The sequence below is a fragment of the Morone saxatilis genome, unplaced genomic scaffold (assembly GCF_004916995.1).
Source record: "Morone saxatilis isolate NCDOM2014 unplaced genomic scaffold, NCSU_SB_2.0 Contig14, whole genome shotgun sequence".
Lineage (NCBI taxonomy): Eukaryota > Metazoa > Chordata > Actinopteri > Moronidae > Morone > Morone saxatilis.
In genome coordinates, this window is record NW_023339696.1 from 3,959,704 (window position 1) to 3,973,099 (window position 13,396).

Here is a 13,396-nt window from a genome sequence, read left to right on the forward strand (position 1 = left end):
ATGCTAACATGCTCTCAATGACCATTTTTACAGGTAATGTTAAATAGGTACAATGTTTATTTACCATGTTCACATCTATGTTTAGCACAGAAACAGAACACATTTAAGTCAAAATAATTCACCCAATACAAGTCAATGGAGAGTGATGCAGATGCCTCCTTGTCACTTCCCGTCTGCTAGCAAACAACAGAAAAATGCCCAAGAAAAATATACTGCACAGGTTAAAGTGAACTAAGCTAAGAAAGATCTGGTTTTGACCTTTGACACTGAGACAAACCGACAATATTGAGCTGACCTGACGATGGTGCTAGAGGGAAAGGATTCATCCTCTGGGGATCAGGAATGTCTGTACTAAACTCATAGATGTTGAGATATTTCAGTCTGGCTCAAAGAAACAGAGCAATCGCAGTTGCTATGCCTAGAAACCCAGTGCATGGCTAAAGTGGGACAGTTATATTCCAAGTATAGGTGTTTTTCACCTGAATACCACTGACCCATTTTTTTTGGCCATATTACTCAGTCATTTAATCTATTGTTAATATATGAACAATACATATTATAAATATTGATGATCGCAGCTTTAAGTCTAATAGTGTTTTAAATAGTGCACTTTGGTTTATTTTTCTTCGTACATTTTGTACTAAAAAAGATTATTTTTCAAGTGATGATTATCTTGTTTTGAAATGAAATTCATGATATATATATTCCATAAAAAGCATCTTTGAAGTGGCTCTGCAAACCCTGTGGCCCTGGGAGCTCCTGTATGTCTGCTGTTTGCTACAGCGCCCCCCGCAGAGCGCCACCATGAACACTGCTGCAGGGTGATCCTCCTTGTGTGAAGAGGCGAGCTGTGCGAAGGTGTGTGTGTGTTTGTGTGTGTGAGACTGCACCAGGGGCTCGTCTCCGTGAGCGTGCATCATAGGTGCTGTAACACCTCCACCCCCACCAGGGGGACGAGGTGTGTGTGTTGAAATGACGGAGTGAAAGAAGTCTATATTTAGAGGGCAAGAAAGGAGTAGAGGGAGAGGAGGGAGGGGAGGGAGAACGGGATCGTTCTAATGGGTTTTTGGCTATTTGAGGAGGAAGATTCAGAGGGAAGCTGTGGGTACATCTCTGTTTGGTGCATTCGAGGTTGTACATTCGTGTAGACAGAGTAAAAGCCTTATTTTTATGTCTGTTCCCAGGCTGTGGCACTACTGCCTCCCCCAATCCCCCTAAGGAGGAATTGTTTGGAAAATCCTAAGATTACGCCAATTAAATTCAGCTTACACAGCTTCTCATGGCGCACAATGACAATATCTGAACTACTCTATTTGTATCTGAATATTAAAAAAATCAAAAATTCCTGTGTCAGTTCAGAAGTCAATGCCAGCTGGCCCTCTGTCAAGCCGTCATTTAACATTAACAATAAAAATGCCTTTAGTGTGCTTTTAATGGCACCCACAGTGGGAAGTGTCCTCTCTGTAATTCTGTAATGTGGTGTGTATGGCCAGAGGCTTTGCAGTGAGTGTTACAGTGATACTGTTGGTTTGGTCAAATGACTATGAAAGGTTTCCTCGGGTCAATACCTCCCCTGAGAAAGCTCTTCAAATGCCATGTTTGTCATGAATTAATAAAGTCACGCCGACCGCAGTGTTTGCGTGTGTGTCAACTGATACATTAGCACAGCTTTGTCTGTGACCTGTATGTGTATTTATGTAAAATTTCCTATTACACTTCTTTAGGTTTTACAGGACACAGCTGTGGTTCCGCTGTAAAGCAGAGGTTTACCACACTGCTTTCTTATTCCAAGTGGCTCACAGCTCATCACAAGTTATGCACTCGTTTGGTTTAAGAAGACAAAGTTTAAGAAGACAGCATGAAGGCGTCCTCTGGTTATAATAAACCTGCCTGCAAGAGACAAAAGTGTGGAAGAACTTTTTTTTGGTCCCGCCCCCTTTTGCTCTGTGGTCCAATAACAGTTGAGTAAGCTTGATAGCCATCAGGACTTTTGGTCTACCTTTCCTGTATTTAGATATGCTATGCGTTTCACTTGTCTATGTTGAAAAGACCACATTTTGAGTATAGTTGATAATGAGATAATTAGCAAGAAAATAGCTAACTAGCTAACTAAAAATGTACACGAATTAACCAGCCAGTTAGCTCGCGTTTTTACTCACATTTGTAACTAGCTAGCTAACAATTGATGTAGATCAGAGCTGCTGTAAATGTCCTCGCCTTAATTGGTCTTCGAGGCTAATGGCAGCTTGTACAGTTAGCACATGCGGCAGTTCTGTGTTACAAGAGAAAAGGTCAGTGTTGCAACCATCCGCTGATACTTAAGTCCCGTTGCCAAGCCTCAGCTCCCAAATGGAGTTTGATGTTGTTATTTTTTTCTGCAACTATCCGAATAATGAAAGATGGGTCTCAGACTCTTCTTCCACTAACGGTTTAGTCAACTATTAGGGGACAGCCCTAGTTAATCCTTTTCTAATGTACACTATCCAACAAATTTACATTACATCACAATATCACAAACTAATTTCCCCCCAGTGAAACTGCGGGCCCAGGGTAATCCAGCCTTGGCTCTACGTCATCACAGTGCTGTGACCTAAGTCAGTCAGGTAGGATGATGACTTTGCTGAAACATTTCATCCTGCTACTTTCAACCTACTGCATTTAATCTCCACAAGGATCTCAAACCTAAAGTGAAACTGCCGTCTGTACGCTATTTCAGCACTTCAGCTTTGGACTACGTCTGCTTTACCAGCTGCTTCAACATCTGAAATTGCCAACAAACGGCTGTCAGAGAAACAAGCGCTCCCAAATTAAAATCACGCTCTGAAGTTGATTCAGCACTTCTTCACCTCCAGCAATGCCTCTATTTTCGTGTCACTGCTTGGTGCCAGCGACCCACATTAGCCACTTCAGCGGTAGATAGAACCACAGGGGAACAAACAGCACATGTAAAGCCTTTCATTTTTCATAGGACAGCTATGTTAGCTGAAACCTACACCCTGCATCAGCTTCCTCAGCAGTGGATAGCTCATAGCTCAGCACACAGACAGGATCCTTGCAGTGTGAGCACTCGAACCCAGACCCGGTGCATATATGTATGAACATTATCAAGGTGCTGTCATAATCTGAAGAACCGCAACATTTTATTTTTAATTTTTTCATTTTAATTGTGTTTATAACATGAACACTAAAATATTCTTCAAAGAGGCTGTCTAGGATTAGAGGATCTTTAGGTACTGTATTCTTCGACTGTGTTGCATTTTGGGGAATCCCTCAGGGACGGTAGTGTACATGTGCTGTTTTGTACTTACTGCAACAATGACAATGCTAACATGCTCATGGTAAGCATGCATAATGTTTACCATGGTGACATCTTGGTTTAGTTTTTTATTATGCTGACATTTTACAATAAGCAGTAAACACAGAGTACAGATGAGGCAGGTCATAAACCAGAGCATGAACGTGACTAAGTAGCAGACTGATATTGGAACCAAATATTACAGGAAATGCTAAACTTATTGTAAATTACATTTCAGTCTTCTAAATTCTCAATTTTCTCAAGTTTTTTTTAGTATTATATGTTTTAAAACACATTTATTACATTTTTTTATATCTCAAAGGTTCCTCCATGTACTGCTAGAGTTAGTTCGAATACAGTGTTACATGTACCTTAGTTTGAGAACCAGTGCAGTAACCCATAACCAAATATCAGAACCCATCGGCCATCATCTGGCGACGAATTAGTCTCTGGGTCAATGTTTCGGGGGTTCTGGGTCAAGACTCCCCCTGCAGTTCGATTAGCAAGTTGATATGCAAGAATGACACATTTCGACTAAATATGAATGCAGATTAATAAAAAAAATGGTTGTCAGAAAATAGCTGATGGGTTCAGGCCAATGTGTACCGCCTCTTTTGCTTTCCACACGGACTGTTTACCTGCATGCAACCAAAGCCAGCTCAAACATGATTAGTCAATACTACTCGGATGACAGAACACCTCCGTGTTTCATCTTACAGGTTACCAAAAAGTGAGTGTGAACAGCAGGTTTGATTCCAGTACCTCTGGGCTAGATGTTAGGGGCTGCTGTTGTTGTTGATGGCGGGTCCATTCTGCTGGAGAGCATTAAGCACCTGCTTGGGCCATGACAAATAAAGTGTGTATGAGCGTATATATGTGGCCAGACGTGTATGTGAGTGATGTATTGCTCAGACTTGTTTTTACTTGTTAACAGGAACCTTAAGTGGAGCATATGGTGTTATTAGCTGTTATAGGGCTACGAGGAGACAGTTTAGCACACATAACAGCTGCTGAGCTGACAGCAACTTTTCTTTAGATTTTTCTCTATTCCCTCTATATGGGACTATAGAAACACTTGCAAACAAAGTGACAATAGGGAGATTGCTAGTTAATATCATTCTATTTTAGTCATAAAGGAACAATGCTGATGAAGGAGACAAATTAATTGAATTAAGTTCAATTAAATTTTGAAGATTTGATACAATTTGAGAAGTCCAAAACTGACGGAAAACGAGGCAATAAATCTCATGAAAATATAAAAACTAACATTCAGAGTGTTTCCAGAGCCTGATATATCGTCTTCCTCTGTGCCACAGAGCTCTATTGTTGTCCCAAAACTATTAAAAACACATCAGTGAGTCACACAGTTGCATTGGGTGACATGCTCCTTCATTACCATGAACACACACACTGTAGTTTATTCTGACAATCCCACACACACCATCCTGCAAATACTCACTAGAGCACCAAATGTGGATTCATCCGCCGCTGAAAATAGTCCCCAAGAATGCACAATTTCCTCCTGTTCGATTAAAAACTACAGTGACCAGCTGTTTTATAAAATTACTATATGTTTGGCATGTTTTTGTTACAACAATATTATACAAATGTATAAAAAATAAGTAAGAGAAGCAAACCTGCATCTGTTGGAGCTGTTTGGAGATACTGTGAGCATTCATTTTATTTCATGTTTATTTGATAGGGACAGATACAGTATGTAGAGAGTTGCATAACCATTATCCAATGCAACATTTCACAGCATTTACAGCTACTACTAATTTCCAACTCCCGTCATTAGAAGGGCCTTTAAAATAACACACAAAAGAGACCTCTGGGAACCAGTTTCAGGAAGCTGTCTTGTTGCAATATCAGCCTCTTAAAGCCCTGTCCGCACACACCTAAACAGACACACACACACTACACACTGCACAGCACGTCACAGCAGATCATTCTGCAGTAATCTGCTGCATGTGTGAGTGTATCAGCCTTTACGAAGCTAGGGGCTTACTGCACATGCTATTTTCTATGGTCAATTAGCTCTTTTGCGCAAGTGTGTGTCTCTGCATTTAGCCAGTGTGTGTGTGTGTGCGTGTGTGTGTGTATGTGTCTGTTACTGACCCCTGCAAGGCAAGAGGACAGCGGAGATCACTCAGAGGTTAAACGCTTTATTTCTTGACATGTCATCAAATATAGTACGGTGTCCCTCTTTCTCTCTGCACCCTCTCCTCTTACATTCACACGTCTCTCTCTCTTTCTCTCCCTCTTAGTCTCTCTCTCCTGCGATGGGCGACATATAGAGAAAGAAAGCTCTGTCGCAGCATTATCCTGAAAAGCACAGAGGGGGAAGGGGGACCCTGGTGGATATATTGCCTATAGCGCAACAAAACCACTAGAGAAGAGAGGAGGGGAGAGCGGTGCTTAAGGTTTTAAAAACAGGAGAAAAGACACCGAAAAATTGAGAGAAGAGAAAAACATAGCAAGATTCTGAACAGCTAAAGTGCGTGTGATTAAATGCCATCATCTGGTTGTCACTGTTTGCTGCAGAGGTGTTGAGATCTTGCAGTGACGTTACCATCGAGCACCGAGCTCCATATTGAAGGTCAGAAGCAATGTACCTACTCCAGAAATAACACTGGCTAAGTCATTGTTTTTGGGTGAATCGGTTAATAAATGGGGCCAGTTTCCACCCACTGACCATCTGTCTCACCTCAGCTCTTAAAGGCATAGTTCAACAGTTTGGGTAATAGACCTTTGCTGTGCTTGTTTGGAAAAATGTGGATATCTTCATGTCTGTGTGTTAAGCACAGAGCTGGAGTCATGAAATAGTTAGCCTAGCTTAGCATAAAGGCTGGAAGCAGGAATACAGCTGCTTGTGGCTCCAACCTGTTTAAGTTGGCCCTTTCAGATGAGCTCATCATCCATCATATTCCAAATGTGTTTGTTTCAGTTCATTATAAAGAGGATATTATTTAACAGGATTACTTATATAAGTGGATATTGTTTGTATATTTTTTCATACAATTGATCAGGTCCGTTTGATCAACTAGATTTACCAGTTAGAGTGGCACAAGCTAGACAATACAACCACTCTACTATTACTAGCTATTTTATCCATGACTTTTAGTGAAGTATTTCACCTGTTCAATATTATGTTTCGCTCATTTTTCAACAGTCTAAAGATTTCTGATATTCTCACCATTTATTACAAAAACATTGATTAGTGGAGCTTTAATTGACCAGAACAATTGTCCTGTCTTGCATAATATATCTACTACTACAGCATTTTAAATGTTGTCGACCATAAATCTCTTTGATGTTCACTGAAAGGAATTTGATGAAACTGAACTGTTGGTTTGACACTTTCACTTTTTCAGTTTTTACATGTATGTCTAGCGAGTTAGAATTTTTCTTTGATCAGATTACGCAAAACTAGTCACATCAGCGGTCAGTATTGATTTAACAATATGCTAACGGGACGGAGCTTAGCTCTTTTTCTGCCTGCCTGTATGGCAGCTGTTAGAGGACATTGCAGTCTAATAATAATGAACCCAAATAACACACTTGTGCAACCAAGCCTCTGAAAATGAGGTCAAAATGACATTAACAGTGCCACAATTTCTGTGTGTGGTGGTACAGTAAGTGTGTGTAAGTGTGGGTGCGTGTTGTCACTGTGCTGGTATTTGTTTCTCTCCTTTGGGGAACGGGAATTGCCATCACACCCCGCTGTGTGAAAGAATGGAGAGAGAGAGAGGAGAGGGGGAGAGGAGGAATATGTGTGTGGGAAGGTTTTGCTTACAAAAGAGCACCATTCAGCTGAGACGTCCACCTGAATGAGGCGAGCTGAGACGTACTGCCCGATCAATAAACGGATACGAGCGTCCCAGCCTGCTGAGCTCAGCAGAAAAGAGGAGAAGAAAAAAAGAGCAGCGGGAACGAAAACGAGGGGGTACAGAAAGTGACCCCCTTCCTGTTCTTCATCCTCCTCTACTGCTTCTTACTCTGAATTCATTTCACCACCACCCTCACCAAAAACACCTCCCGTCCTGTCATCCCCCTCCCCTCTCTCCGTGTCTCTCTCCCTCCTTCTCTGCAGCAGACTAGAGCGCAGTCAGCTACTACGGGGACTGCAGTGTTACGCTATAGCACAAGCAGAGAGCTGGAGAGAACGAGAGGAGGAGGGGTAAAGCAGAGGAGGGAGGGGACGTGGCGGGAGCTGGGGGGCTGAATAGCGATAATAAGCAATCCAGCACTCAGCTCTGAAATCGTGGTAATAAAGCAGCACGAGCTGTCAGTGGTGATGACGGAGAGAAAAAGAACGGGGAGAGGACTGTTCTGACTGTAGAGGAGAGGAGAGGATAGGAGGAAGAAGAAAGACAGGGAGAAATGGAAAACCCTGCTGTCTTTGCAAGGATGTTGCACATACTTAATGGACAGACGCACAAATTGAACAAGTGATCCAGTCATTAATTTTACATCGCTGTCTTCGAACATTTCCGTCCTCTTAGGCCGAAACGTTGGCAGGGACGAGCGGCTTCGCCCTCGTCGTTCTCCACCGAGCTAATCAGCTAAAACCGAGCCGGCTGCCTGACCTCAGCCCACCTGAGCGCGACTGCCGCTGCTGTAGCTGCGCTGCCCCCCCTCCACCCCTTCCAACCTATCTTCATGTCACCGCGCTGGCACCGAAACTATTGACTGCAACACTTTCAAAGTCACCTCAGCTGTCATACCGATGCTTCCCCAACCCCCCCACCATGACACCACACCGGCGTTCTTTTTTACAGTCACCCCCCTTTGGTTCTTCGATCGGCTCTTCTTTGGCTGCCATTTAATTTTCTGACTTGTCCAGTTTCATGATTGAAAAAGCTGCATGGGGCATCTTAACAAGCTAAATACGAGATGGAGCAGCGACAAAGCAGACTCTCACTGTGAATGTCCCTTTCTCTTATTGCTTTGGTATCCTTTGCTAAAAAAACTGTGGTTCTCAGCCTCTTACAGTACTGCATCCCTTGTGATGAGCTGACATGGCTCAAAGGCCAACTGGCAACTACAGACATCCCCAGCTGCACATTTGTGACTCCACTTGTACATGAAAAGTACATGTGAACATGTAGAGAAGTTGGTCATTGATTGTTTTTTACATAGGAGTGTAGGAAAATATCGATACACTTTAGTATCGCCATATGTTTGGGAAATTGTATTGATTCTCAAACACACTGTATCAACTTTTGTGTTTAAACCCCAAACTCAGGGCTATGAGGTTGGATGTTAAAAATTCTAGTAGTATGAAAAGGTCAACTTTTTTGATGCATAATGGTGGTGTGTTATTTATACAGCAATATATCGAATCGTAACTGTATCATGATTCGTATCGCATCACCAGATTCTTGCATATACACACCAGTGCTTATAAATATGCAGGCACTATGGAGAGGGATCTATTTTGGAGCCATTTATAAAGCAGAAGGTACAGGCTGCTATTTGACAAATACTCACAGTGCACCTGGGAACCTGATAGAGCTACAGGGCAGCTAGTGTAGCTGCGTCCCATGGACATCCACAGATGGATTTCAGCTGCGTATTTTAGTCGTCTGTCCCAGGGGAGGACAACCCTACACAATCCTCTTGATTTCTACAATACAATACTGTCTATGGCAACTACAGTGTGGTTAAGTTTAGGGAAAGACCATGGTTACCCATAAAGCCCTTCTCCACATAGATTTGCTCGGACGTTTGTGTGTGTCTTTGGAGAATAAGAATTCCAGTTTTAGGCAAATGACAAAATGTACTTTAGGTAGATTATCTGGGCTCTGTGGACGTTGTGTGCCAGTGTCTTGAGGAATGAATGTAGACACACATTCATTCAGTGTGTTTTGCAATCCAATAATAGAGCTGCAATGATAATAGTCAAAGTACCTGGTTTCTTTAGTCCTTTATGACAGTAAACTGAATGTCTCTGAGGACTTCACCTTTTCATTTTCTGACATTTTATGGGCCAAACAAAAGAAAATGGATTTATTGAGAAAATGACTGACAGATTAATCGATAATGAAAATAATCAGCCTTAGCTAATAATGATCATTCTAATAAGGAAAACAACCAAACAGAAAATAAAGATATACAGATATTTATTGTAAATCGTCCCACAGACTGCCTGCAAAAGCTAAAAGCTCTAAACATTGTGTGTGTGTGTGTGTGTGTGTGTGTGTGTGTGTAGTAAGTGTGTCTCCGATTGTGTGCCTCCATCCTAAGTCAATATGCTGTCTCTGTGCGTATGGCAGAGTCTACAGAAAATACACCTCAGCTCACAATGATCCAGGTCAGCACTAGCCTCTGGCTCTGCAAATGGCCATAGATTTTTAGAGACAATTAAGCAAAAAGGAAGGCAGGGGGAGACACGGGTGAGAGGTGGAGGACTGACCATGCAGAGAGAAAGGGATGAAACTGAGGAGGGGAGAAGAGAGAACAATTGAGTTTTCAGGTAGAGATGAGAGAAATGGGGCAAGAGGGAAAATAAAAGACAAAGAGAGGAAATTAGTGACTGGATATAGAAAGGGATTAAAGCTAAGCATCGTAGAAATCTTCCTTTCCTTCGTTTGGATTGATCGTATCAATTCTTTGAGCAGCAGTGATTAATATAGGTGATTATCTCCAACTATACACTTTGTTATGCTGCTCAGAACTAACTTGTATGCATCTCCTTGGAGTTGGAAGGTAAATTAAAATGAGTTCTGTGGCAATACAGCCAGGACTCTGAGGTATATTTGGTTTGTTCAGCCTGTTGGTAGCTGGTACCAAAATAATTCTGAAAGTGGAGAATGAAAATGGCCTCAAGTACGTAATTACTCTCTCACCAACACAAGCTAACAGCAGCCAGGTCCAGGAGGCGCAGATTTGGCCAAACTGGTAAGGACCTCCGTGATCTTCTGGCTCATTATCGTCACAGGGGAAAGGAACTCCTTTGTAGAAGAGTTGTTGCTGGTGCTCAGTGTGTCAATCTGTCTCCTGCCCCTTGCCCTCTCTGTACAACACCCCTGAACCCCTGTTAAGGTTTGACAAGCACACCTCACCCCCCACACTCCACATCGCATGTTTTAAACATTCTGGTAGAAGACAGACAGAATTTAAGGGTGCTCTAGTCTCCCACATAAAACCTGGAGACCTCATCACCCTACTGTGTAATTTGCCACAAGAAGGGTACGCTATGTTCCGAATTTGTACTGGACTCGTCTAAGAATCGTCTAATAAGAACACAATTGCTCGGTGTTCTGGGCTGTTTTACACTGGATCCTTCCAAGATATTCCCCAAAAACAATTCCTCATGTTGCCATCGGGTTCCTGCTACATGCTCTATGTGCTGAGACAACCGCACACTTAAGCCATTAAGAATTCACCTCTGTGCTGTAAAGCAGTGCAGAGCATTCAACCAGCTGTGATATTTAAAAGCTAACAACGATATTTGATTCATTTGTGCTCCAGTCTGAACAAAAAGCAAACAAACTAATATCAGCCAGTTCTGATGGATGAACAGTGTTTGCTCCATCATCTACCCAAACACACACACACACTCAAATACAAATGCATTCACCATCACCTGCTAGCACACTCATGAGTAAACAGTAATGCATTTGTGTGCAAACATGCACAAAGCCAGCAACCTATGGGCTGAAATGAGCGGTGGCTGCTGCTCACAGGGTTTTAGTTTAGTGTCATCATAACATAACAGATAAAAGAGAGAGAGAGAGTAGATGAATGGAGGCAGGACTACCGCCAACCTTTGGATTTTCACTTTCAGTTACTGTGATGATTGATTATTGGACTGTACAACAATTTACACCAAATGCAGACTGATAGTGGAGAGAACTGGATCCCAAATTAGAGTCATTCCTAATTAAACCGCATTAAAACGGTTCAGCTTTTTGCTGTGGAAATCATTTGGCGCACAGGCAGACACTGAAGAGAGAGAGAGAGTGAGAGAGGAGGATGGACTGATGCGCACAGACAAATCAGCAGTGATTAAATCTTTATACAATGATATCAACGAGAGAGATTGAAGGAAAAGAACTGCAGCAGGGCAGTTAGGTGGAGGAGAGGAACGGAGCGAAGTGATGAGCAGAATATAAAGCACAGAAAGAAAAGAGAAAGAAAAGAGCGGTGGAAGAAAGGAACATACTGGCGCATTTGCATCTGTATCTATCTATCTATCTATCTATCTATCTATCTATCTATTTGATAAAAAAAAACACGACAGTGAATTTGACATCCTCACAACTTTACGCGCAACAATGCGCAATGGCCTAAACTGTGCCAAACGTGGGTATGCGAGCGCGCGCCAGAGGAATACAATAGACACCTGTCCGGTCACTCACCCGGGCGTATTTGGAGGAGTAGGGGTCCTCGAATAGCGCCCACATATTGGGCTGCCACACCGACCACCACGTCGCCCTGCGGCCGTCCTCCTGCATGCACAGCCGTTTCAGGTCGCCGTCCGCCCCGCCGGTGAGCGCCGGGTCATCCTCGGGCGCGTCCGGCTCGGGGGTCTCGAAGCTGTCCAGGGCTTCCTCGGCGTCACGGTGCTGCCGGTAGTTCATCCAGCAGCACGCCTCCACGTCCGTCTCGTCGATGCCCCAGAAGGCGAGCTCCTCTTCGAAGAGCGGCCCGCACACATCGTTGGGGCAGTGGAGCTTGCCGGTGCGGTAGTAGTTGAGGATGAATGCGAAGGTGGCCGGGTGGCGGTCGAAGAAGAACTCGTCGGACTTGGGGTCGTAGTCGAAGTTGCTGTAGGCGTCGGGCTCGGTCAGCCAAGACAAGCGCGTCCCCGGCAGCGTCTTCAGGGTGCTCCGGTAAGTCTCGTGTCGGATCCCGCCGCAGTTGATCACGATCTTCTCGCTATCTGACGCCGAGCAAGTCATGGCTGCGCTGGAGCATGCTTCGGTCGATGCGCCCGACTGCTGCTGCTGCTGCTGCTGCGGCGACTGCCCTTCCCCATCCACCGCCTGTCTCCGCTCTGTAAGCTTCTGTTATACCGTCCCGGCAAGGAGTCAGAGGGGCAACTGAGAGGAGGAGAGAGGAGGAGAGGAAGGAGGAGTTTGCGTATATGTGTGTGTGAGTGAGTGAGAGAGGGAGAGAGAGAGGGAAGGAGGGAGGGAGGGAGGGAGGGAGTGTGTGTCTGCAACTGTGTGTAAGACAGGGAGAGAGAGAGGATAGCCTATGTGGGATGCGGATTTTATGAATCAATAGATTTGCCCGCTGAATGACTGACTGCCTGATTGACTGACTGATCGAATTCATATTATGGGATCATTTGATGTTAGTAAGGTTAAAACTGCTGCTTAGCAAATATATTCACATTGTGCTCTGCTGGCTCTGCCACAGTCGGATTTGCTGCATCCTTGGATTGAGCTGCAAAGAAATGAGATTTATTGAACTGAGAGAGACAGAAGCAAGATGGTTCTGTTTTTTACTGCAAATGCTCGAACACCCGAACGTCACAGTCATTGTTAAACCTCCACTCTTCTGCTTTCAGGTTTCTACCAGTTGAACCTGGCTGCAGGGACCTGGACCATCAGTGAGGTCCAGCCCTGATGTTGGGTGATGAGGTCTGGCTCACAGCCGCTGTTCCAGTTCATCCCAAAGGTGTTGGATGGGGGTGAGGTCATGGCTCAGTGTTAACATTTCTTTATGGAGCTGGCCTCGCCAAACCTTCACGGGGGTTCCAAGACCTTCTTGACTTTAAGGGGTGGAAGACAACTTTGAAATAGATACGCCCATGTCTCAGAATTTCATTTTGGAAATAATAATAAAAAAGCGCAAAATTCATTTAATTGCTCATTTTACACAAACATGCTGCAGTTGTTGTGTTCACTACTTGCATTCAGTATTGAGTATAATATAAAATATTCTAATATGAAACATCCATAAAATATATCACTTAGTCGGAGTCGTCAGTTTACTCAATGTCCCTTAAGGAAAAAGATTGGGAACCACTGCTTTAGACAATAAATTAGAAGAACATTATTGTCCAAAATATGACTGAATGCTGGAGCTTTAAGATTGAATCATGAAAAAACAATGACAACCAGGCACAGATTCAAGAATGTGAAC

The 13,396-nt window shown here is 43.5% G+C and overlaps 1 protein-coding gene across 1 annotated transcript in view; it reads right to left on the reverse strand.

Moving 5' to 3' along the window:
* Positions 1-12,305, reverse strand: part of LOC118323245 (potassium voltage-gated channel subfamily C member 1-like) — a gene marked incomplete in the record, with an annotated part of 69,251 nt that extends 56,946 nt beyond the window's left edge. Inside the window, 1 exon segment of the mRNA XM_035655188.1 lies at positions 11,662-12,305. Coding sequence (XP_035511081.1) covers positions 11,662-12,204 — 543 coding nt within the window.
* Positions 12,306-13,396: the final 1,091 nt, after the last annotated feature.